Genomic DNA, 27,884 nt, shown 5'->3' with positions numbered 1-27,884 from the left:
ACTGTCCCTAAGAACACTCCACACCAGAGAGCTCGAGAAAAGTTTTCCAAATATTCACTTTATTCAGGCTGTCGGACAGTTTAAAGACCTGGCTCAGACGTCCTGTGGAGAACAATATTTATAAATCATTTAGCTCATGAGATGAAGCAAGGTAAATCATTTTTACAATATGTCTTTTTGTAGCGAAGTATCAGGCAGTTCGTGCTTATTTTAGTTCCGGGTGTGTTTCACTGAAGTAGGAACCTCAGTGGGCTAGGAAAGGTGTGCCATTCAGCGCTAAACCTAAACCCCTGTGTAATAGTTACTAAATGCACGATATAACGTCATTATTAATGCATTTTCTCTGAAAACTGGCCATCATAAGAAACCATGGCTGCGGCGTTACTGTCAGAGACGGAGATCAGACAGGGGTCTATGGCAGAGGAGGATCCGAACGGGAATGAACATGGGGCGGCTGCGCGCAGCACCGCGCCTCGCTGGGGACCGCAGCACGCTGGAGCCCAACAGCTCGCCAAGCTTTACTCTCCAGGTAAGACAAGTATACCGACTGTCATTAAACAGTCTTTATAGGAATTGTTTTTGTACTGTTTTATGCTGCAGCATCATCGGGTCACATTAAGGCCAGGAAAGCGCGCATGCACTCAAAAGTTGCGTGTAGCTTTATGCAAAGAGGTCAGTTTGAGATCATTATGTGACAGCAGCGCATGAATGACGTCAACATAATATAAGGCACATTGATGCTTGTATAACATCCTCCTGAAAATGTAAGACTTCCTAGTTATGAGTTGCCTGTTTTCTGTACTTGTTTCTTCGTAAAACTTGTAACACTGTGCCTTCAGACCTATAGAAGTATAAGACACTAGTACCTGTCAGGATAAAATGTTGAGAGCAAGAGAATCGTTTTCAATTCTTACTGGGACCGTTCACTCAAAATTTAGCATTCTGTCAATATTTTCTCACCCTCATATTTCATATTTTTGAACATTAGAGATATATGGAAAAATTCATGGTCAGTTACTGACAATCATTTATTTCTTCTTTTTTTATTTACATTTTTACACAAATAAATGTAATTATTTATCTCTTTAATTCAAAGGATCGGTACCTGCAATACAGAAGAACGACTTTACAGAAAATAAGATATGATTATGGTAAAACTTTTCAACAAGGTGCCATTAGTTAATGTTAGTTAATGCATTACTTACGTTAATTAATAATGATCAATACATTCGTTACAGTATTAATCTTTGTTAATGTTAATCCAAATACAACTGTTCATTGTTGGTTCATGTTAGCTCAGATCCTTTAAATAATATTAATAGATACGACTTTTAATCTACAGTATTAGTAAATGGTACAATTAACAATAACTGATAAGTTAAATAGCATTATATATATAAATGCTTTAGTATTTTTCATTGTTCGTTCATTTTACCCTATTAGTGTTAAACTAAGTGTACAAATGGAACCTTATTATAAGTGTTATAAAACAAAGCATGTAATAATCTAGAATGACAATAGAAATCCATTGTGATGTTCCCAGTTAGTAGACATATTCGACAAGCTGCGGTCTTGCTCATATTTTTTATTTGACCTGAGTTCACTATGGGGAGTCGACACGGAACACCAAATAAACAAATTAATGCATGTTTCAGATTTGACTTCATTCCACTTTTGGCTTAATGGAAAACAGCTCCATCTTTGCACATTATGAGCCAGAGATCAACAGCGTTTGGGAAAGCCTTTAACCCCCAACCCCACCATGCCATCCTTCTAACCTCCAACTAAAACAAGATTTAAGTCCCCCTCCACTGTCCTCTAGCTGCAGAAGCAGTGTCATGGACACTTGTATTTTGCAGCTGTAATTAAAACTACATCGATTTAATTCAAAATGCTATTAAGAATGATAATGACCACTCCATTTTCTTTGGCAACGCACCCAGCGTGTTAAGCATATGCTACCACTGGCACGTCCAGCATGTAAATGACTTGCCCATGTTGAGAATGTTTGAGAGAAGTTTAAATAATGTTGTGATGTGATGCTTCTCTCTGTGAATGGGGTGGATGGGATTTTTGGATGAGCTCAGTTGAGTTTAGTATTCGCCAGCTGTGAAGTGCATGTTGGAGAGGCTTAACTGTGGGATTCTTAAGGAAAGTACTCAGGGATTGTTGTTTTGCTTGTGCTGTGGTTTGCATGCTGTTTGCGGTTGTAATTAGCACACTTTCAAAGTTTATCGTCCATGACATACAGGATTGTGGTTAGTGGGCGGAGGTGGGAGGTAATATTTTATAGTATTGCAATCTCTTACCTCAAAATGCAAACTAATATTCTTACAAATGTTCTATATTTTAGATTTACACTACCTTTCAAAAGTTTTGTGTCATTTAGGGTCACCAAGGCTTCATTTAATTGATCAAAAAAACAGTAGAAACAGTAATATTATTACAATTTAAAATAACTGATTTCTACTTTAACCTGTTAACTGTCACTCACGTTTTTGAAGATAGACTTGAATGTGCATGATACAAACATAAATTTGTATAATTCATGACTGAAAAGATTTTGTAAAATGATTTTGATGTGCCATTTACATGGTAATGCAATGTCTGATTTTAAAATGGGTTTTGAAGGATGAATTTTGAGATTTTATGTTTTCAAGTGATATATAACTTCTGATGATTTCTAAAATGTGATAGAGAAAAAGGCAATGAGGAAGTCTTTTTTTTTAAACAAAGGTCAAAGCTCCTTTTGTAATGTAGATTTCTAAGGGTGCACTCTTGTCATAAATTAATCTATTACTTTTCCTACTTTTCTATTAATTTTTAACAAAAAATATTGGTAAAATATATATTTGGGAGTCTTAGACCTTTCCAACAGTTATATAGTTTGTCAAGATTAGATAAGATTTGACTGTAATATAGTATAGTCAACGTAGGCGTCCCGTATACGGGACGGGGTGACATTTAACAGGTTTTAGAGGAAGGCCTAATGCTATTTCATGCATTCTGACTTTTTTTACACTTTTAAAGAGTTTGATTCTCATGCTAAACGTGACCAAAGTTTCAAAAAACAAGTTGGACTTATGATGGATTATTTATACGTTTTTTTTTTCGTATAACGTCATAAAGGGCAGAATTCCATATATTGCTATCAACTGGCTTTCATTTTAATTTTTGTTTTTTTGAAGTTTGAAGGTTTATAGACCTTACAGAAAAGAAACATGGATAAATTGATTCTAATTAAGTGTATGCTATGGCCACTTTAATTTTAATTCAGTGTATTTGAACACATACTTGGAATCCTAGATTTATTTGGTTTGTTTTTGAAGAAATTTAGAATTTGTTTGTGTGACTTTCACACCATAGAACGGTGCGATTAGGTTCCAAAATGGTGATACCTCATGGCTTGCTTCTTGCAGGTATCAAACCATCAACCTTGTGGTTACCATTTCTGCAAGTACACCACACCATCCCCAAATGGTCTTGTCCACCTCAAGCCCTTGTATATTTCCTTTTATTCAATCCTTAATCCACAAAAAGTGCCGTAGTCTTGGAATCCAATGGTCTGAGACCCTTGACTTCTGATGGAATTCAGCTGAACTGCAGTCCATCTAGAGAGGCCATGAAGAGCAGAGGGTTGAGCCAGAGAATATAATGTCAAGGATGCTAAAAGCAGACGCTCCGGAGACTTGTCTGAGGCTGGTTTGTGTGTGTCTGAGATGAGGTGAGCGGAAATGGCGTTTGGAAGTGTTGAGGCTTACTGGTGAAAAGGGATTGATGAGGCTTCAGTCTGCTCAATGAAGCCTCCGGCTCATTACTGTAACCCCAGGACAGCGAAACAGCTGGACGCCTCTCCCCGCCAGATGTCTGCGTGTCATGCACCACTGACTGCTCTTTGTGCTTCTTATCCCACTTTACAGATTCGCCGCAAAGTAAACAGGATTTACAGGCTACTTTCTGTTTCCCCCATCGCCTCTGCCTGCCGCTATGCTTTGGTTACTGAGGTTCTTGTGGTGTGTGTGTGGGAGTGTGTGATCAAGAAAAAAAAGAGATCAATATAGTATTACATCACAAAATCTAGTTTCCTATGCAGTCAGCGATCTTGACTTCAATTGGTTTAGTCGCTCCTTATTGTGGCAGGCTGATGTCTTGACTACAAAAAAGCTTGAACCATGCGGAAAGGTGAATGATACGGGTGTAAATTGGTGGACGGCTCTATAAACACACTGACCTACAAGTGTAAATGTGTTTTTAAGCTTATCAGCTGTCAAACACCTCTATATTTATTTATGGTAGCAATCCTGCAGATAAGCCAACAATGGCTCAACACTGCACACCAGGAGCGTTATCTTCTTTGTGTCTGAATCCGTTCCGCCATAACAGTCCACTCTGAGATACATTCTTGTTGCACACACACCTTGAGAATGATTTTTATAATACAGAAATTGATTCTTCCGCCTGCAGGTTTTGAAGTTAATGTGCAACTTCATGCAGTTTGAGGGCACATATATATTTTCTTTAATCTTTCTGCATGGAAACAAAGTTGTATTTCCAAGGCACAAGTTTGATACAGTGAATGCTTTTGTCGATTAAATAATCACAGGTTCTGTCAACATTTTCAAGGTTGGTGGGATCAAATCTTAAAAAAACGTTTAACTTATTTTTATCTTTACTACTTCTGTATGGGCAAAATGTTCCTTTTTTTGGGGTTTACTGTAATTTTACACATCACTCTATTATTGTTATATGATATATTTCAGATTAACCTAATGCTATACAACATGTAAAAGTAAACACAAACTGTGGATGATTGTTTTATTTTGGTCAGATGGTCTCAGTGGCAAGTTCTGGGCCAGAATAAACCGCATGATGTAGACCATCTGCCAGTTGCAACAACCCCCTTAAGTTACAAAAAAAAAAAAAAATGTGTGATAATATGTTTACAATTATAAGGTGGTGAGAACAGGTCTTTTGCAAAGGCTATGCCAAGTTCGACCACTTGAAATCCAGCTGTTTTCCTTTCCTGTCATTTTATGTGGTGTTCTCTTGCCGTAGATCAGTCGGAGGGGATCTGATGGTCTTGGAGATGGAAATTTACAAATTCACATTGAGTGTCTTGAGGTCATAGCTGCTATGTCATTATGCACATTTTAGTAAAGCCAAATCAGTTTAGTAAAGCCACTAATGCAGCCGTCTAAGGAGAAAAGGAGAAAAAAACACAGACGTCCATAGGGTCGCACTGGAAGCGTGCGTTGCACACACCAACATGAAATACGTCTCTTACAAATCTGGAACGCGGTCATTCTTTGAAGTATCGATACTAATAAATGTAGGAATCGTGACGTTTTTAATTTCCGAGAATCGCGATACTTTTGAAGTATCGGTGCACCGTGCAACACTAATCTTGTATTTTGTATATTTTGTAGTGCTGTCAAAATTAGCGCGTTAACGCATTCGATTAATTTGAAATATTTAACGCGTTAAAAAAAAATAACGCAATTAACGCGGTTGCAGTTTTTTTTATTTCCAGTTGTGGCCTATGTGTGTTCAACGTGCAAAGAAATATGGATAAGACCAAGGAAGGACTTTTAGATGGAAAGTTTCAGTATAAAACTCTGCCGGATTACTCTTCAGTCTGCCACAAGAAACATTACTCTTCATTTAGTCTGCCACAAGAAACAGCAACATTAAAATAATGAACTCAAATGTCATTGTTTAAAAAAAAAAAAAAAAAAAAGACTGTTGTAACAGTGCGTAAATCAGACCTTTCTGTAACGCTAACGTTAATAAGCTTAAACGAAAATATTATGTAGCGGAGTATTTTTTGTACACAGTGCCGCGAACTGTCAATCACTCCTGTACTCGTGCCACTGTCCTCCTCAGCTGCAGCAACTTGCGCTCTCTCTCTTCATCAAGCTTTAAAACAAAAAGGGGACAAAAAGATCATATTGTCTTTGTGCATAGGCTATAGATTAATTAGATAAATGAATATCTAAATTTGTGCCTTGCCTTCTACGGTATTTTTTTAGAACTTAGAAAAAAGATGCTGCAGCCAATGAACAGCCAGCGGGGGCTGCAGGACGACTCAACCTCCGCAGACAGTTTTTAATGTTTATCAGACAATAAATACTCAAGATTTTGCTTTAGTATAACTCACAACGAGTTTCACACACCTTCTCCGGCCACGTTGAGTTGTTGACACTTAACAGTGGGAAAAGCGAAACATGTGCTATTCACTTGTATAACTTAAGGGTGAATGGGTAATGTAGTTTCTGCTCTGGGTGGGATGAATTAGGAAGCTTGCATTGTAAAGGGCGCTCTGAAAATCGGCAGTGCAGGTAAAAGATTAAAACCTCTATTAAAACAGATGTCCAAATGAGCGTACCGGTACGCTACAAGCACGTTCTGGGCGCACGGAGAGGTGGCGGTACGCTCAAGAGCTATATTTGGAAGTGGCGGTACTGAGTAGTACTGGTGCCTACCGGCCCACTTAAAGCACTGGCAATGACTATACTTTGGAATTTTTTTGCAGTCCACTTAGAATTCAACATTGAAATCATTTTTGTTTTTTATTGGCATTGATTGTTTTGAAATTCAAATAGTACTTACATGCCTGTGTTTTTATTTCTGTAATAAATATGGCTTTCAAGCCAACAGTTAATTTGGAGGATATTGATGGTTTATTGCAGGTATGTTGTTTACATGAGAAAATCTGTGTTACAAGTTAAACAAAAATTCCAATAAACAATCATATTTTGAATTTAAATAGTTTCTTTGTCTTGAGTTTACATTAATTATTTACATTTTACATTTACATATCCAAAAAGTTTCAGTCTTTTAATTGCGATTAATCGCGATTAATTTTAAAAAATTGTGCGATTAATTAGTTAATTTTTTTTAATCGATTGACAGCACTAATATTTTGACATGACATGTTCCCATGAATGGAAAAAGTAGGTCTTCACAAAGACATAAATGCTAATGTACATTTTGTTCTGGGGATCGCAGAGGATGGTTTTAAATCGGACTGGGGTCCGGTTCTCCAAAAGGTTGAGATTCACTGAGTTACAGCACAGAGTGGAGACTGGCCACGGAGTAGAATAAGACGGCATGACACTGAGCATAACCCTGCCTTCAGTTCTTCTGCACACCACCACATCCAAACACACACACAATCCATCCTCCATCCTGATGATCACCTTCCTGTACAGTGAGATTATGTGCTTCTAATAGGTTGGAAATACAACTTTTGAGCAATTACTTCAAAAGCATTAAAAAATATTACCACCTCAAACTTTTGAATGATAGTTTATGACTATGTTCACACATCTTTTTGCCTTACAAATAATGTATATGATGACTAGAGACTCCAAAAAGGCACCATGACAAGACTTTTGCACTGTACTTAGTCTTCTGAAGCCATTCAATGTTAGTTTTATCATAGACCAATGTTTCTCTCTCTGTCACAGCTCTGAAATTCCATTTGTGCATTTGAATATTCAAATATGGTTTATTGTGATCTTACACTAGGGGTGTCCGAAGTCGGTCCTGGAGGGCCAGTGTCCTGCAGAGTTTAGCTCAAACCTGCCTCAAAACACCTGCCTTCAAGTTTGTAGTATGCCTAGGAATATCTTGATTGGCTGGTGCTAATGGTGTTTAATTGGGTTTGGAGCTGAACTCTGTAGGACAGTGGCCCTCCAGGACTGAGTTTGGATACCCCTGGATTACTTGGGTAATGGTGCAAAACACTGCTCACAATTAACTTTCAGTGTATGGAAAAGTGAACCTTCACAATCTGCAAAACATCTTTTGTGTTCAACAGAACAGTTTTGAAGGGACAGGAATTAAGTTAATAATAGTTTTACGAGTGTCAGATGTTTTGAATGTTTGTGGTGATACATGACGTTTATCTACTACAACAAAATATATTTCGTTCCAAGAAGTAGCAAAACTCTTGGTCAAAAAGTCTCGGTTGTTAAATTACACTCTGGATCTTGCAGATTCTGTCCTCTCTTTTGGCGAACAGCAGACTCTAACTAATGGTCTGTTCAGTCTGATGACAGCAGTTATTCATGCTAAAGCTGCTGGATGCAACTTTCACTGATTTAGAGAGCTGAACACTTCTGGGTGCGCAGCTACTGCAATCTCAGTCACTTTCTGACTGCAGAACCATTGCATTTATAACTCGGTTCTTTTTGGAGCTTATTCACATCGATCCAATCAAACACTTTGCTTAGCCATGTAATCTTATTAGCCCCGACCCACTGCCAGGCCAACACTGCCCCCTGCCCAATCTTTAATGCTTTTTCTTTTCTTTCTACTTGTGCATTAGAGTCCCCTTACTCGTTGGCGTCTGACCTACTGTATAATTTATCCTGCCTTCGTGTCAAACACACACCAAATTGACCCCGTCATGCCTTCCTAGTGATCTTGGCTCTCATACGCTGACCCTGGGGTCAAAAGGTCACAGGTTCAAGGTGCTGAACGACTAACTCATGGCCATAGTTCTGAGCTGGTCTTGTGACCCGGGCCACAGCGGAACCAGACAGTCGCTATGTGATGCAAAACATATAGTTTTGCTCTGGCTTTCACTGCGCCACTCTGTCCGAGCTTGAACTGCACACTGTTAGCATAAACAAAAGCCAAGCAAGCTCTCGAGGGGGAAGTGGGAGAGAAGAAAAGAGAGGGAGACAGAGAGACAAGGAGGAGGGGAACCTGGCTACCTGCAATCTCTCCTGCTGGTCTTCTCAATTATACACACACCAGGGCAGCTAAATGCATTAGGACCTCAGCTGTATACATGATACAAAACTGGACTCACACACACACACAAATGTTTTTGGGATGGGGGGAGGGGTCAAATGTGGCAGGGTGTTAACGCCGCACACAGAATTGTCTCTTTTGCATGCCTACACGCACATAGAAGCGTACCAGGGTGCCCAAATAAACTTGGACTGGAACCACACAGCCTGTTATTAATATTTGATGGAGTTCTCCATCAGCTTTCTGTGTGAATTCAGGTGGTTTGTGGCAATTGGGAACAGGGACAGTGGGTGAGCCGTATAATTACTATTATCTAAATTCCATTTCTGAACGCGGCCCTTCCAGCGCCGTCCTCAATCAGCGCTGTATTTAGTATGGAGTTCTCGCTGAAGTGGCTCCGCTGTGAATTTTCAATATTTAAAATCCACTCTCTGCATTTTAATCCCTCTCTCTTATTAATGAATTTCAATCTAAAGGTCATAAACCTACTCAACTCTTTGCGTTCCTGAGGTCAGCTGGTCGGAATATAGTCCATACTGTAAAGATGTGAGAAATATGACTGAGTTTATGGGACGACTTGTTTTGTTCAATCTGTCGGTCCGGACTGATTGCATACAACCTCTCGCCATGAACTTCAGCGTTTGTTACTCTGGAGATTTGGAGATCTTAAAAGGTAGTGTGTATTAGTGTTTATGTGTGTATGGGGGGGTCTCAGGGGTTGCTCTTTCCTAATCCTGTCATCTGTGGCCCTTATCAGGGTCGGTCTGACTGGGTACACAATCAGAAATGCATTAAATTGTCTTCCTATCTCACTGTCTCTTTAAAATGGGGTTAACTAGTAGGAATGATAAACGAGAACCAGCTTATTTTTTTTTCTTTTAAATGACATCATAAATTGATACTTTTTTATGGTTCACAATCCCTAGTAAAACTTTTGTCCCCAGTGGTGAATGGTTAAGTTTTTGTGTTCACCCAGTCCAACGTGTTTTTGTCTCTCTTTAAAAAAAAATAAAATAAATACTGTCTATCAGTCCTCACATGTTTTTATTATTATTATTATAAATAACAGAGTATTGTATCCCATGCACAAAGTGTGTTTGAGTGTGTCTGGGTACATGTGTTAGCGTGTGTGTCCCAGGTTGAGTTGTCCACTGAGAACAGATGAAAGCAACAAGGCCTGTGACTGATCCATTTGTCCTGATCAGGGGAATTCTACCTCCCTCTCTCTTACTCTCTTTCTCTTCCTCTCGCCATGTATGACCCACTTTCCTGTCTCTCCCTTCTTTCCCAAAGTCCCCTTCCGAAGACAGGCCTACAGAGAGCTGGCAAGGGGACAATGTGCATGTGCATCTGTGCCATTATGTATCCCGCTAAATATAATTGTGTGTGCTAATATGAGGTTCATTTTCCTGGCCAGCATTTGATGTTCCTAAATCAATACCATTTCCTTTTTGCCCACATGTAGATGCCCTTGGCATTGTTGGGGGGAGGTAAAGTGGGGTAGAGAATGGCTCAGTCATGGCATGTTGGCAGGACTTTGTGGCGTGGCCGGCCCTCTGAAAGGCTGCTATTCTGAGTCTGTGAGTTGCTTTTTGTCTGCCTATCCAGAGGAGGTGAGAGCCGTTCTTTCAGTGCCGCGACTGCACTGAGAACAGAGGGCCGCGTACCACCGCAGCCCCATCAGGAGAGCCCGCCGAAGAAAAGAGCCCTTTGTTCATCGAGGATAGAGACAGAAAAAACACCCATCTCTCCGCTGCACAAACAACACATACTGTTCACACTCACTGACTTCTGCAAGCGTGACAGGTGATAAACCGCCACCATGCCCCCCGCACCCCACCCCACCCCTTTTCTTCTGCACTCACCCTTACTCAGCATGGGATCTAAGCATCCTATCAGATGTCCCATCAGAGCTATAAAAGTTTTCTTTAATTTATTACAGGATTAGTTCATCCAACAAATGAGAACTGGCATTGTTTGTCTTTTTTTTTTTTTAACTTGTTTGACTTTCAGAAGGACACAAAAGGGGACATTTCAATAATGTGTCAGGTTGCTCTTTTCCATGCAATTACAGTGAATGAGGTGAAGATTTTAAGCATTGAAATTATTCTAAAGTATCATAAGTGGTCTTAAATGACTTGTGCACATATCTGTGTTATAAAAAATAGAATTTAAGTAGCTGTTTACTGATAATCTTGCTGAAACCTGATTACTGAATCTGTGAGCCTAACTTGAGAACTGAATCATTCTGATTCAAGGCTAGTTTTGTGAACTGGATAAACTGATTTTAAGAGTCAGTTGATTTATTCATGACTCCTTTTATGAGCTAGCACAGATAATGATATTTATAGTGGATAATGACTTAAATTTTGGTTTGTTTGTCACACAATTCTATTGTATTTCTTCAGAAAACATGCACATATTACGACTTTTACTTTTAAAGGTATAGTGATGTTATTCCAAACGTGTATACCTTTTTTTTTCATGTGGAACAAGAAGAAATTTTGAAGATTGCTGGTTATCAAACCGTTTTAGTTCCTATTGACTTTAATTGTAATTTTCATCCATACAACAGACCTTACGCGTCAGAGAAACAAGTGCGCAGCCATCTTTAGAATTTTGTGATTGATCTATAGCATCAGTTATGAAGAGTAGTTAGCTGGTTAAGTGGATTTACTTATTGTAGAGTTAACAAAAGTTATCATGTGCATTGTAATGTTGAAGCAGAAGACAGAGCACAAGGGCACCTAAGTTGTGGTGCTGCTGGCCTGAGACCCGAACCCACAACCCTAGGGTTAGGAGTCAAACCACTATGCCACGACTTCCCCAAAATGGCTAAGAGAGGAAAGATTCACTAGGTCTTTCACCTCAAACTGTGTAACCGTACTTGCATGCATCAGCAGGTGAAGCACGGTGAAAATCGAGGATGGACGACGCCATATTACAGCCTGCCGCAGAAACATGCACACATTATGACAGAGCGAGAGAGCAAGAATGCCATTAGCATTCACGGTCGTTGTTTGGCACTCCAGCTGCCCCTCTGCATCGAACCAGGCATCGTTGATTAATATCAGCCTATTAGCACCCCCTACCCTCCCCCCGCCCCTCCCAGGTTAATTCCCCATGCCAGCGAGCGGGAAAGGGGGCTGCGGGTGTGAGCGATGGTGCAGGGGGTTGCAGGGGAGCACGTTGTTGTCAGGACTGTATTAATGAGTGCGCTGCTAAGGTCCCGTGGACAGGGGGACGGTGTTCCTGGCTGCGTACGGCGGTGGAGGCTCTGTCGAGGCCTGGCCTAGTTTCTGCCCTCACCGGGGAGCGGGAGGATCCAAGGACTGACGCTGAGCACCTGACAGCGGCCCCACTGCTGCGAGAGTGTGTACACATGTCTGTGTGTGAGAAAGAAAAAGACATAAAGAGAGGACGCAAGTGTTGGAGTGGATACAATTTATTTATTTATTTATTTTTTTAGGTTTCTGTCTCTGAATAATTTTGGAAGATGGTGTTATGTTATGTGTTTTGAACAGCGGTAGATATTTTCCCACTTTTTCATTTCTCTGTGATATTCTGTCAAAAGAGCTGTACTATTGTTCCTGTACAAAAAAGAATTACTGTAAAAGCGCTTTCATGCAAACCTCATTCAGATTTCAACACCACGTTTGAGGCTGCTGTGAAGTGTAAAGAAAAAAGCACAATGTTGATGACAACCTGACGTGCTGCACCTGGACTTTCTCATCCCTCCACTTCCTGTTGAGCTACCACATTTAGTCCAACTGCACAATCCATTGTGCCATCAGAAAGTGACTATAACAACATCAGCTGACCCTGGATCATCTGTTCCCTTATATATTCTCTGGTATATAAAAACAGGTGTTTTTATGCTCATGTTGTATTCACATTTGGCACTGTACATGAACGAGTCAGAACCTGAATTTAATTGTCTCCCTCTTCCAGATGGGTTTAGGGTTTTACAGTGCATTGGTTATGGTATGTTTGTTAAATGGCCATTCCACTTAATCATTGGCATCACAGCAATCATATTTTTCTAAATAAAAAAGTCGTCATTTTTAATCTAAGTAGTGAGCTTGCAATCAACATCAAATGTTATAATTTGGTAACTATTTGCAGTTTTTTTCCACTTGTCAATCAGTACACTAGTCAAATTGTTTTTGAGAGGCAGTAAAAATGACAAAATAGAAAGATGAGTTGTCTGTAATCAGACACCTTTCACATTAATCCAGCAAGCAATTTTACAGTTGAACTCAAGTCTGCTCCAAAACCTGGATGGATCTCAGGGTGCTTAATGGGATACAAGCTGTTAGGTTAAGGATTCCAAAGTTTGGTGCTTTTATAACTAAACAAAATATAACCCAGGCTTGTAAGTGCATTATGAGAACCGCGGTCCATCGTTCAGGCATATAATGTTGGCTGGCCCACTGAGGCGCTATAAATAGCTGTCATCAATATCTTCTTCTCAACCTCCTCACGTTCCCAATCCACTCAGGACGGCTCCTCTAATGGCATTAAATTTTCAAAAGAGCTGAGTCCACTGTGCCTCTCCATGCCCACATCCGCCCAACAGGAGAGCAAAGGAGAGAGCGATGGAACAAGAAGAAAGAGTCACAGTAAAAGAACGAAAGACTCAGACGGGCTGGAATGCAGTTTAATACTGAATATGCAAAGCGGAGATTGAATGTAGGCTGTGGAGAGATGGGGACATGTAGATGTGGTTGGTGTCCATATCTACTAATTCTCTACTCTGTTGTGAATAATGCATTAGCACTTTAATCATCCTCCACGGCCGGCCGCCGTGCCACACTGCTGTCATGGTGGTCTGAACAGTGCCCGTTGTGGCCCCTCCATCGGTGCCCTCTGCCCTGACCTGGGACGTTTAGCTGTGTCAGGCAAACGCACCATCGCAAGAGATCCTGACCTTCGCCTCTACCTACAACTTGTCCTAGTTTAATCGATTACTCCTGAGCACATGAGATAATGGGACACACACACACAGTTACACACGTTCAGCTCGTCTCCTGTCCGCTGACCCTGATGACCTTTTGTGCTTTTGAGAGATGTCAGTTCGCTGCTGTCTGTGACCTCGCAATGGACACTGTAGTTAAATATACTGGAACTAAGGAGAATTAATAACATTCAAAAGATGGTACTTTAAGGTTTTTTTTTTGATGAGCGGGGTCATTATGGTAGACTATTTATCCAACGACTAGTCAACTAGTTAGTTAATTTTGCCCTTAGCCATGCCATTTCTGTCTTTTTGCTGTTCTGTTGTTTCTCAATGTTTTTTTTCCCTGTTCTTCTTTTGAATATTTATTCAATTAATTATTTATTTCTTAGTGTTGTTGGTATTCTTCCAATAAGTAAAATAGGTCAATATACAGTATTTAAGCCAGCAAATTAAATTATAGACAAAAAAACCCATCAGACTCCAAATTCCTAGTTGGTCTACTAGCTGTTAAAATAAGATGTTTTTATCCATGTGATGTATGAAGGTTGTTGCTTATAATTTTTTTTATTCTTGTTTGAAATTTTTTTGTGTTGATCAAAATATGTATAGTACTAATGTGCCTTTATGTGTTTGTTGTCCCTGTAGGAAAGCGGCTGCAGGAGTGGATCTGTGTGGTTCTGTGCCTCTCGCTCCTTGCTCTTAACCTCTCCTTCCTCTTCCTCAACTTCTCCACAGTGCACATCTACAGAATCCTCTTTGGCATTGGTAAGCCTTACATTATTATTATTATTGACCTTTCTGTTCATATCTTTCCTTGTTTTCTAATAAAGTTTGGCTGTCATTTATCTCTGCAGAAACCCATTGGTTGTAGTGCACTTTTTTCCATGTCATGGTCTCATGGTGAATTTTATTTTAGTACTGACTGAATTCAACAGCTTCTTTCTTTCTCTTCAAGTGACTGGTATTGTGACAGCAGATTTTGCCTCTGGGATTGTACATTGGGGAGCTGATACATGGGGTTCAGTGGACATCCCTGTAATTGGAAAGGTAAGGACCAAGGCCTATGCATAGTTCAGTATGTATGACACAACTGTTTTTACACTATATGAATGTGATTGGCTGCAGGTGTGTGGGCACATTTAGGCACATTGGCACCATCTTTCTGGCAAACATGCATTTCCCACATACTCATATGCACAGTGCGGTCTCTAAGCGTAGTGTCTTGTTTGATTTTAACAAATTACTCTGTTTAATTTTCATATCAGCTTTTGCTCTATTGGCCTGTTATGGTTTACCAAGCTTAAAAAACGGCAAGTGTGAAATGCCATCTCCACCCTGGGGAGTTCAGCCCTTCCTGCTTCCCTGGAGCGCCACATCTTAACCCCACCCACTCTCAAGCCCGAAGGGTGCTGGGGATACTCAGGAGGGTTGCATTAATGCCTAGTACGGTCGCACTCTCCATGCCCAATCAGAGAAAAGGTCACCCCCTCGCTGTCCAATTAAAAAGCAGCCGACACTTGCTTTCTGTGTCGGACAAGTAGGGGCCATGAATCTGGAAGCATTTATGTGTTTTTGTGCTGACAGGGGTCGTTGTGCTATTATGTGGAAGAGGGCAGTAGACTGGCGGTAGAAAAAGGGCAAACCTTAGCTAAATCCAGTCCCGTGTGCCAATTATTAGGCTACTTCAGGAAATATGGACTGTTAAATGTGATTACAGTGAAAGGAAATGACAAGTATACAGGTTTAGCAATGATCAGAATACACTTCACCGTGAGTGTGGCCATGAAATTCACAGTTTTAGTCCTGTCCTTTGAGTAACACCAATCTTTCCTATTTCCTATTCTTTGGCTGATGTGTGCTCTATAGAGATGGGGTCCTATAGGACTGGGTGGTTTGATGCCTTATACTGTGCAACTCCAAATAGTCTGCTATTTGGAGTTGCAAAATATGATTTGATGTGATGATTATGTATTAAAAAAAAAGAAAGGCTTTAAAAGTGGTTTTATGTTTACATTGTCTAAATAAATAAACAACTAAAAAGAAAAATCAGTCTGTTAGGCTTCACAGCAGTATAATGTATAGTGTGAAAAATGGACAGATGTATCACTTATAACACAAATTTTCACCACATGATATACTGATTTGAGAAGTAACCATTTTAAAATCTTGCTTGTTTATCTTAATATATAATCCATTACAGTGTGCATAACAGTCATTCTAACAACCAGACAAGCACTTCAATAATATCAGCTTTACTGTAGGCCTACTATCAATCTACTATTCTATCAGTCTATCACGTGTTCGTGGTGTGATCCCAGACATGTGAAAGGACCGCCGGCTACAGCTGGGAATCGATTCCAAAAAGAATCAATTTCTCAGGCTTTGGGAATCAATAGCTGATTCCAAAGGTTGAAATCACTTCTTTCAAATAGAATCAATTCCTCTGTAAGAGCCTTTCTTAAATTTCAGGTAATCATTAATTTGCCATGCTAATAGTGATTGGTAGCCTGATTCATTTTCGTGAACAAATTTGTTGAATTCCGTGAAATCGTTTCAGAAAATGATTCAGCAGGTCACTTACTCCATTGCGTAATCTCTCTGGAATAGATTAAAAAAATATCTGAATCAAACAGCCCTAGCCACAAATACCTGGATGAGCGGTCATTATACAACATTGGTATTGACCATTGTCATTGTGATGAATAACTGATTTCAGAATGTCCTGACTGACCAATAATAATTAAGTTTTTCGGAGGGCTATGTAATACATTTTCAATATCGACTGATAGTGACCATTTACAGTTCTCTAATGTTGTCCATTATGGTACTGATAATATACCATGGTTTTAGTCATACTGTCCACACCTTATGCCCTGCTTCTATAATGGGGGCATGTTTACATGCTGGTCATTGAGGCCCTTAGTTGTCTTACATTGCCAATTCTTTGAGGCCGTGAGCAGGATTGTAGAGAGCAGATCATCTGAACAGCCCGTCCATCACCAGCTGTGGGTCAGGCCGACGGGCCCCATTCTCTTGCTTTCATCATCGTCCTTCTGTGCTGTAAAACGGCTCAGCCACACCGCCTCACCGTGAAGGGGTTTCCACCCGGCTCCGCAGCCACCGCCGATCCTTCTACTGTCGAGGATAATTAGGATCCGCCACCTGGGAGTGATCGGACTTCAAAAAAAGCGAGGGAATTTACAGACATCCAGAACGCTGAGCTTTAAGACCCTTAACCAGCAGATTAAAGGCGGCACTTAGAGGACCGATATATATGGCTTTTTTTGTCCACATGTTCAAACAAGAAGCACCAACTTGAGGGAGAATCATTAATGACCGTGATTAAACAGGCACTTAAGAGCAAAGAGCGTAGGGAGGAGGAAAAAAGGCAAGAGAAATGAAATGGATCTCTCATGTGCACTCTGGTCTTTGGCTGGGTTGCTAGGGCAATCTGAAGATGTGAGTCGTGATTAGGCAGAAGGCGGGTGAGGCGAGGCGAGGCAAGGCAGGCCGTTAAACGGTGTGGGATTAGCAGCGGCGAGGCACAGGTTTGCCGCAGCGTGCCGGTGAGTCGACATGCACGCCGTGTGCTTGGGCTTAGCGCTCTTTTAATCTTACGCACAGAGAGACGGAAAGGAAACGAGGAGAACAGGAGGGAGCATAATTGTCGAAATATCAACAGATAGTTTTCTCTGCTCCAGCAGAGTGTCACCACTTGCTCTCAGATATAGGTGTGATTGAGTTCAGCCCACAAACATGCAATAATGACACATTCCCCCCCCACGCTCCATCTCTGAAACGCTATGGTAATGTGCCTCCAAACGATTTCTCCTTTTTATGTGGAAAATAAATTGCATTCATTCTTGTATTTTCCTTTGTGCTTATACAATCCTTTCTCTTAGTCCCTTTCATTTTACGACACCCGCGCAGTCGCAGACGGGTGTCCGTCTCAAATCAGCACTCCTGGGCGTGAGTGACAGGCGCTGCTGGGTTATGGGTTTTCATGATGCTGGATCCGAGCCGTGGGGAAGTGATGTTTAATGCCAGGTTATCTTACCGCTCTGAACGTCTAGCTCATGTTGCATGTGTCATCTTTCATTTAGGACCTACTACCGCCAACACACCAATTTGCGTCTATCAGTCAACATCTAACCCCTCCCAGCCCTGTCTTGTGGCCAGATTCAGGCAAAATCTGCCTTTTCGTATTTTCAATGCAGATTTTTAAGGAAAACCTCTGGTTGCTACATTAGTACTCGTACGGGTGTATTTTCATAATTGACTAGCAAGACAGTATGTTGCCTGAACTGAATTTGGTGCAAGTTTTCTAACGGCTTGGGTAAAATAACATTTTCATATATATATAAAAAAAATTATTCAGTCGTCCTTACTAATTGACTATTCAGTTCTTGCAGTTGACCATTGTGACTGGTTCTTATTGGGACAGTAGCTGAATACATTATCAAATGAGCTAAAATATTAATTAATAAAACATTCAAGGGTGTCAAATGTATAGAACTTTGTGACCGATGTTTCTGAAGAGTTCAGATTTTCTGTGGGCTTCCAGCTCATGATCAGTGGAGAATCTTCAGGCAAAGGATGTTTCTGGTTTCTGTACTGATTATTTTAGTTTAAACTCTTCTTTTTTTAATTATCATCCTAAAATGCACATCCAGTGTTATTCCAGCTTGTTCCGAGTCTCTAACTATAACACAACAATAGCTTCTAGTTTGACCCTGCACTGTCTTTATCATAGACGTACCCATTCATTACCACAGGGGAATGGATCTAAATTGCAGTCCTAGACACCCCTGCCTGTTTTTCAATTGAACCTTAACCTCCCTTCTCCCTGCTCCCCCCATCTCTCTTTACCTCTCTCTTTCCATTCAGGCATTTATTCGCCCGTTCCGGGAGCACCACATTGATCCAACGGCTATCACACGGCATGACTTCATAGAGACTAATGGAGACAACTGCATGATCACCATCCTGCCTCTGGCCCACATGGCCTATAAATTCCTCTCCTACCCACCAGGTACACACACACACATCCAATCTCTTTTCCAATGTGTAGTTGAGAGTGAGTCAGCGTGACTATTTAAGAACCAACGAGTGTGACCTGAGTGCAACACCTTGTCTTGGAGCTGTCGGTGTGCCCCACATTCATCTTAAAATCGACAAATGAGAATATGGTTTGAAAAGGGTCAAATGTTCTCAGTTCCATTTTTGCCCTGCATGGGTTTCAGGAGCAGCTCAGGCAAAAAATGAAACTTTTTATTCTTCACTCATGCTCATGTTATTATGATTCTTTCCTCCTTATAACAGAAGAATGGAAATTCAAAAAAAAGAGCTTAAATTTTCCATATATTTGGATATTTCTAATGTTTTTTTTTTGGCCATTAAAGGAATAGTTCACACAGAAATAAAAAATCTGTCAGCTGTTACACACCCTTAAATTGTTCCAAACTCGAGACTTTCCCTCGATTGAAAGTCCTTTCCTCTGAAATATTTACTCTTCAAAATATTCTTAATTAGATCAAAATCCATATTGAGTGGTTTAATCCAAGTCTTTTGAAGAGACACAATTTACATAGAGCACATTGAATATGGTAAATGGAAGCTCAACTATACTTGCTTGGATGCGGTTTGTTTTTATTTAGATTTTTAAGGTGTTTCGTATTGCTTTGTGAAAATAGCTTGAATTTGAATTAAGTTGTACTTATTGCAATACATTTTTTTATTCTTTGGCGTTGATTATGGAGTTGTTTAACCCCTGAACTCATGCTCATGTTATTGCAAACTTGTATGACTTTCACAACACAGGAAATTGAGGAAGGATCTATGCTTTATTTTTTCTTATGATTAAAGTCAAGTAAATTTAAATTCAGTTTTTTTTCTTACATAAAACTACATAAATTCATAACACCTTGAATATCACACACAATTTTACTTGAACTCCGCAGCATCCTTCCTGTCTCATTTATGGTTTCCAGTCATTCTTGTTTTAAAAACATGAGAATAAGTAAATGGTGACAAAATTTTCTTTGGATAAAATTCCATGAATTCCATTAAATTAAATTCCATTCAAACTTTTTTTTTTTTTCTTTTTTTGCTGATGATCTGCTCAATCCTAAGAAAATTGAAAGGTCAGTTTGATTTGATGTTTCTCATGCTAAAGGATAAGGCTTGTATTATACTAGAGGGTTAGGGCATGTCGTATTAATTTGCATATAATTTTATCTCTCTTTCTCCACCTTATCCCATTGTTCGTTTATCTCTCCCTCCACCTCTCCATTACGCTATCTCTCTTTCCCAGATGCCCTTGCAGAGTCCTACCCCTGGGAATGTTTTGTTTTTGCGTTGGCTGTCTTTGTAACCATGACTAATCAGATCCACAAGTGGTCCCACTCCTACTTCGGCCTGCCACTCTGGGTCACACTACTGCAGGACTGCCACCTAGTGCTCCCACGGAAACACCACCGGATCCATCATGTGTCGCCACATGAGACGTACTACTGCATCACCACAGGTACACACTCATGCTTCACTTGATGAGTCTGAGCCTGGTGTTAGTGTTATCACCTGAAAATATGAGAATTCGGTTATTATTTACTCACCCTTATGTCATGTTATGACTTAGTCTTTAGCTGAACACAAAAGGAGATATTTTAAAAATGTCTCCGTGTTTGTTTTTTTGTTAATACAGTGCAATTCAATGGGGTCCAAAACAACAATGGATGTCATTGACTTTATTTGTATGAACAAAAAAAGTGGAAGTCATACAGGCTTACAACAACACTAGGATGAGTAAATTATGTTTTAAGGTGAACTATACAGTATTGTTCAAAATAATAGCAGTACAATGTGACTAACCAGAATAATCAAGGGTTTTCGTATATTTTTTTATTGCTACGTGGCAAACAAGTTACCAGTAGGTTCAGTAGATTCTCAGAAAACAAATGAGACCCAGCATTCATGATATGCACGCTCTTAAGGCTGTGCAATTGGGCAATTAGTTGAATTAGTTGAAAGGGGTGTGTTCAAAAAAATAGCAGTGTGGCATTCAATCACTGAGGTCATCAATTTTGTGAAGAAACAGGTGTGAATCAGGTGGCCCCTATTTAAGGATGAAGCCAACACTTGTTGAACATGCATTTGAAAGCTGAGGAAAATGGGTCGTTCAAGACATTGTTCAGAAGAACAGCGTACTTTGATTAAAAAGTTGATTAGAGAGGGGAAAACCTATAAAGAGGTGCAAAAAATGATAGGCTGTTCAGCTAAAATGATCTCCAATGCCTTAAAATGGAGAGCAAAACCAGAGAGACGTGGAAGAAAACGGAAGACAACCATCAAAATGGATAGAAGAATAACCAGAATGGCAAAGGCTCAGCCAATGATCACCTCCAGGATGATCAAAGACAGTCTGGAGTTACCTGTAAGTACTGTGACAGTTAGAAGACGTCTGTGTGAAGCTAATCTATTTTCAAGAATCCCCCGCAAAGTCCCTCTGTTAAAAAAAAGGCATGTGCAGAAGAGGTTACAATTTGCCAAAGAACACATCAACTGGCCTAAAGAGAAATGGAGGAACATTTTGTGGACTGATGAGAGTAAAATTGTTCTTTTTGGGTCCAAGGGCCACAGGCAGTTTGTGAGACGACCCCCAAACTCTGAATTCAAGCCACAGTACACAGTGAAGACAGTGAAGCATGGAGGTGCAAGCATCATGATATGGGCATGTTTCTCCTACTATGGTGTTGGCCTATTTATCGCATACCAGGGATCATGGATCAGTTTGCATATGTTAAAATACTTGAAGAGGTCATGTTGCCCTATGCTGAAGAGGACATGCCCTTGAAATGGTTGTTTCAACAAGACAATGACCCAAAACACACTAGTAAACGGGCAAAGTCTTGGTTCCAAACCAACAAAATTAATGTTATGGAGTGGCCAGCCCAATCTCCAGACCTTAATCCAATTGAGAACTTGTGGGGTGATATCAAAAATGCTGTTTCTGAAGCAAAACCAAGAAATGTGAATGAATTGTGGAATGTTGTTAAAGAATCATGGAGTGGAATAACAGCTGAGAGGTGCCACAAGTTGGTTGACTCCATGCCACACAGATGTCAAGCAGTTTTAAAAAACTGTGGTCATACAACTAAATATTAGTTTAGTGATTCACAGGATTGCTAAATCCCAGAAAAAAAAAATGTTTGTACAAAATAGTTTTGAGTTTGTACAGTCAAAGGTAGACACTGCTATTTTTTTGAACACACCCCTTTCAACTAATTGCCCATTTGCACAGCCTTAAGAGCGTGCATATCATGAATGCTGGGTCTTGTTTGTTTTCTGACAATCTACTGAACCTACTGGTAACTTGTTTGCCACGTAGCAATAAAAAATATACTAAAAACCTTGAATATTCTGGTTAGTCACATTGTACTGCTATTATTTTGAACAATACTGTAGCTTAAAATATACCCAGAGTCCCATAGGCATCTTTACAACATCAATACGTACTGGATCAGATTCAGATGAGGTAGGTGAACTTCCTCTGAGAGACTTTACTGTAGTCGATCGTGGTAACCTACAGTATCTGGCAAGGATTCTTCCACGGAGCGTGGCCTGCATCGCCAGTAGCTGTAAAGAGTGGGTTAAAATAACTGTTTTAAAGTCAGCTGTGTCTGTTCGCACATAAGTTTGTGTGTGTGTGTGTGTGTGTGTGTAGGCATTAAACTCCCATGATAGCTGGAGCACTCAGTATGCGACGTGCATCTCTGGGAGCGAGGGGAGCGAGGATGCTTGTGCGTCACCCTGCGCCCCAGTGGACGACAGATGTGTGTGTGTGTGTGTGTATGCATACTCCAGAGCACAGACCGGTCCTTTTGACCCTCCCTCTTTTCTTTTCCACTGCTGCTCCCCGATCCCACTGGGAGACGCTGATGAAGGGAGAGGAAAGGGTCTCTCTCTCTCTTTCGCACACATACACAAACATGCCCGCTTGGGAGTCTCTCTCTGCGTGAGCCCTGCTCCTCCACCCTCCCTGCCCGAGTCCCCAGGGGCCAGGGCCCGCCTTTGTGTATGCCACTGGCTGACAACCTCCATGTATATTTAATGCTAACCTGCTGTCAGTGCTAACAAATAGGCTTGCGCGAAGGGGGGGTGGGGGGTTTGGGTTTGACAAAGATGAAAAATCAAACAAACATGATGAGCTGTTCTGCTCTCCTCCTGCACCAAAGGGGTCACTGTAGAGAGAGGGTACAAACACACACACACACACACACACACACACACACACACGTGGAGTTGACACAGACGTGACCGAGGAACAGTGTGGTGCTTATACACAGACATACAAGGGCAATGGCTGACTATGTGATGTCATATTCAGGGTTCACTGAAAACAGTACTGTGGCGGTACCATGGTACTGTAATGGGGTCAGGTGGAGATACCATGGTATTTTCAATTGACACTGAATGATTAGAGTGTTCCTATTACTTTACTTCAATTACTTCAAAGTATGCAATTGTACTTGCACACAGGGATGGGTGATATCAAAATGATTGTGTTTTTGTTATTTGGCTATTAAAGGGATAGAAGAACAATTGAACATTTCCACCAATTACTCACCCTTACTTGGATCCATTTCGTTCATCTTTTTCTTGAAGTCTGAGAAATTTCTGTCCCTCCATTTAAAGTCCATTCCACCATACAGACACTTCAGAATGTTCTTAAGATTCTAAATGAAATCCGTCTCCTTCTGAAGAGATATGGCATACATAGAGCACTTCAAATATGGTAAATGGAAGCTCAACTGTTATTGCTTAGCTTGACCCTGAGAACAAACCTTATTGGTCTATATATAGATTTGTATAGAAAATATTGAAGTTTGTTACTAAGGGTTTCTATATTACTATATTTTGATTCTATTTGATTGTAACTAGATCGCATTCATTTGATTGATAGAAAAACAATCACCCTTTTAATACAGTAGTAAATAAATAAATAATGAGATGTATATTGGAAATCTTAATATTTTTAGATATACCGTCCAGCCATACTACTATAGTGCATGTCCAAAGAACATGATCGTATAATGGTCATTTTTAAAACTTCTGGTAAGCGCTCAAATGTCTGATTATTCGCCTAGGTTGATGCACTTTGTCCTGTACGTTTTTGTGTGTTAAATATCTGAATATCTTGTGTGTGTGTCTGAAATGGTTTTCTTGTCAAAACCCAAAGTAATGCGTGTCTGGGAGCACAACAGAAGTGTGTGTGTACGTAGTGGAGTTGAGGCGGGCTGGCTGGGGGTGGGGTGCTGCTACATATTTATAGCAGTAAGTATGTACATTACTCTACTGCTTGCGCCTGATCTTCTGTCCATCCCCTGGGAGTCACTATCCAGGAGCTTCTGTGTCTCACCGCTTCTTGATGTTGTTCTCTGTGCCTTCCCCTTTTTCTTCCTGTCTTGCTCTTTTGTCCTTGCACTCTCCTTTTTGCTTGCCTTGCCCCTCAAAGTGTTCTCTCTCTCTCTCTCTCCTGCATTTCTCTCTTTTCTCTCGCTGGTGAGTTTTCAGAACGGTGTGTAATTCAGCGAGAGGAATGAATTTGTCTGGTTGCCTTTACACATCAAGCCTGTGTGCTTCATCTTTTCTGTATTCCTTTTTCAGTTTGACTCCTGTTTCAAAGTACTCCGACACGATTGTTTTATGACAGTTTTACACACAATATTAATGTTTTACATGTATCATAATTTATTAATAATGCATTAACTAAAATGTGATGATGTGTTTATCCCTCTTTAATCTTGAAATGTATTTTATGGTGTATGGGATGTTTTCCAACTATATACACTCTTATTTAGAAGTTTGGGTGTGGTGAGATTTTTTTTTTTCAGGATTTGATAAATATAAAAAAATAGAATTTATATGAAATGAAAATTTTACTGTCATTTTTGATCAATTGAATACATTCTTGCTGAATTGTTTTTATATATACAGTAGTACACACAAGTCGAATTTAAATGCTTTCTCTCCTGTCAATCTGTAGCACTTGACTATCTAATCTTACACTCATATTAACAACTACTCAGGAGTCAAAGTGTTTTTTTTATTCCTCCTTTTGGTCATGTCTTATCTCGCCTGCGGCACGAAGTGAGCCACTGCCATTGATGTCCCTTCATAAACATTGGTGCCTGACACCCCTGCTTCTCTATTATTCTCTCCCTCAGGGTGGTTGAACTACCCGCTGGACAGAGTTGGTTTTTGGCGGACGATGGAGTGGTTGATCGAGAGATTGACGGGTCAGAAGCCACGCAGTGATGACATGGTGTGGGCCAAGAAATCTGAGTGACCGGGATAGCAGGACGGAATTCCCTCTCTCATCCATCTTTCCCCCTCTTTAGGGGGAACACAAACTGAATATGGGCCTTACCTCTGTACCCCAAAACCTTTCTCCTTTAATGTTCCTGTGTCCATCTGTCTCCTCTAAACCATCTTCTGTACAGCACATAACCACAGACCACTCTTACCGCTGGGGCCTTTTCCAGTCACTGAGGTCTGCTACACGCAAGCCATCACCTGTTCCTCCTCTACTGGCTCCCTCCTCTCTTTTTGTAGATGTCCATACACAATGAAATAGTAGAAAGACAATATGAATTTCAAAAGGGTGGTTTCAAACTGTTGAGATAATGATGAGAGACACTGTTTCTCTCCCAATCCTTTGCTCCATCTCCACGTGCTTTCCCGTTGCGGTGTGTAAAATGTATGTTTTCTGGAGGTTGGGCTCTCCAGAGGACCTAAACCATGTTGTGATTTTCCCAGCATGGTTTTCATAGCAAGGCATGGAATTAGATAAGCAATGAAATCGGGATTCCACAAACTGCGAGAAATGATTCTTTCTTATCTCAAACACTCTCCAGTTTCAAAAAAGCATCTCGGCAGCATTAAAACACTCCCTTAGTTCGAACCGAAGGAAGCACAGAGGATCCATTTCTCAAAAAACACAGGGAATGGGTTTTGTTGGCCAACCCACATGGTCAGTGCTCAGTTGACCCAACTGAATGTTTTCCCTGAGTGTTATTTACTGAGCTTGTGTTAGCCTTAAGTACAAACCCATTACACTTATTTCTAATCAGCTTACAGCTTAGTAGTGATGATCATTGATTGTGTCTCTGGTGTGTTGACATGTTACTGATATTTGGAGTTGAATTAACAGTCTAGCTCGCGATGTCCTCCTGCTGCATCCTGTGGTACAACGGTTTAACAAAGGTTGTACTAGCAAAATCTCACTTTAGAAAAAGGTCAATTTCAATCTGAGTTACCAAGCTTTATTAAAGTTTTTTTTTTCGTAATGAATATTCACACTATTTGACCAGTGGTACTTTTCATGCAAAACATAAGCAAAAAACAGCCAAATACACTCCCTATTTTCTCTCTCACACATAATTACACATGCACACTGACAGATTTTAATCATGAACTCCAAAAACACACTCTGTGAAGATTTCCTGTTGATTTGTCATTTGTGCTAAACTGATAAATGGAGAGAATTAGGGTTTTATATAGTGGTTCGGTATGGATTGTCTCACGTTCTCTTACAACAGCTGCAGCTCTACAATTTGGATTTTATTGTCTGGCTTTTTTTTTTTTTTTAATCAGAGTGCAATATAACACTCAGCCTCGTATTTGTTATTTGATCTTACTTTCCATCTTGCAGCTAATGCTTGCTGCTATTCTGCCTTAAACCAATGTTTTTATTAGCTGTATGATTTAATAAATATCTAATAAATAACATTTGATTATCTAATGTTTTTTTGTTTTTTTTGTAACTCAAGTGATTTTTAAATGTTGCTCATTAGATATAAAAGTTAGAAGCAATAATTTAGTTCTCTTTGTTAAAATGAGAGCGTAAAACAATTGCAGAGCTTTGCAAAGATAATTACGCTGGAAATCTGCTGGGTACTTTTAGGTGATTTAACAATGAGTCACAAGCTCTGTTCTACTCGAGCTGAAAATAATTCTGAGAGATTCAGGGGGGTTCATTTAGAAAAGCACTAAACTGCAACCTTAATTTAATCATTTGTAACAAAGAATTGATTGGAATTAGCCATTTATATAAGATTGACCGTGTGGACAGTAAATGATGAGTTAAGAGCGCCATCTGGTGGCCGAACAATATCCACACAGCTGAACGAATCATTGTACTGTCATGGGTTTTGTTTTTGTGGCAATACCTTTTTTTATTATTATTATTTCTTTGCAGTATCTCAAAAAAACAACAACAACAACAAAATACTTAATCAGTAAATATTCACTACCATGGTATATTTTGAAATCTATTATCTGAAATCATCACTGTTCAAAAGTACCACCACAGTACTTTATATAATAGTGGGTTGACAATTATCTGATCATTATGTTATGTATTTGTAGTCAACATTATAATGTTATTGTGACTGCATAATTCACAAATGATCTCTAAACCTGCCATTTATCACTGAAACGGGTGTCTTGTGAAATCAGGCTTTCTGCCATTGACATGATGTTGTCTGATCTCTGTGACCTGGTGATGGGGTTGCTTTTCAACCCAGTGATGGGGCGAGGTGTCAAATTGTTGTATAGGATGGTGCAGAACAGAGAATATTTTCTTCCCCTTGAGTCTCTGAATGTAGAAAAGGTTATGTAACCACAAAATAAACACTGATTGCAATAACATACTATCAAATTGGCCATGATTCGCCGGCTAAAAATCACTAAGCTTTGGAAATTACAGATTGCACTTTAATGCAGTACTGTTTTCTGGAAGTCTCTCATGAATTTTGGAGTGAGTTTAGTATTGTAGTGGATGTTTTTTTTTCCCCATGAGAGCATTTAAAGTAACATTAAATTGTTTGGGGTAAGTTAGATAAAATTCTTTTATTAATCAAAAATGCATTAAATTGATCAAAATGGACAATAAAGTTTTTTACACTTTTACAAGAGACTTATTTTAATTAGATGTTTGTGGCTCAGTGTTAGAACATTATGTTAGCAGCGCAAAAGGTTGTGGGTTCAATTCCCAGGAAATTCATACTGGTTAAAAGAAAAGGATCATGTGACACTGAAGACTGTAGTAATGACTGTTAAAAATTCAGCTTTACCATCACAGGAATAAACTGCAACTTAA

General features: G+C 39.9%; 1 protein-coding gene across 2 annotated transcripts; it reads left to right on the top strand.

Annotated features, from left to right (window-relative positions):
- Window positions 1–7: 7 nt before the first annotated feature.
- Window positions 8–26,522, top strand: LOC113061476 (transmembrane protein 189-like). 2 transcript variants are annotated; one of them, XM_026230609.1, is made up of 7 exons: window positions 8–151; window positions 365–529; window positions 14,369–14,488; window positions 14,679–14,770; window positions 18,611–18,755; window positions 20,037–20,249; window positions 24,949–26,522. In XM_026230609.1, the coding sequence occupies exons 1-7, from the start codon at window positions 142–144 to the stop codon at window positions 25,068–25,070; spliced, it is 867 nt and encodes a 288-aa protein (XP_026086394.1). In that variant the 5' UTR covers window positions 8–141; the 3' UTR covers window positions 25,071–26,522. The 2 variants fall into 2 exon arrangements, with proteins under 2 accessions (XP_026086394.1, XP_026086396.1); XM_026230611.1 differs by lacking the exon at window positions 24,949–26,522 and adding an exon at window positions 20,427–20,541.
- The last annotated feature ends 1,362 nt before the right edge of the window (window positions 26,523–27,884 follow it).

This window comes from Carassius auratus, chromosome 43 (assembly GCF_003368295.1).
Source record: "Carassius auratus strain Wakin chromosome 43, ASM336829v1, whole genome shotgun sequence".
Taxonomy (NCBI): Eukaryota; Metazoa; Chordata; class Actinopteri; order Cypriniformes; family Cyprinidae; genus Carassius; species Carassius auratus.
This window is presented reverse-complemented; position numbering and strand designations above follow the sequence as displayed.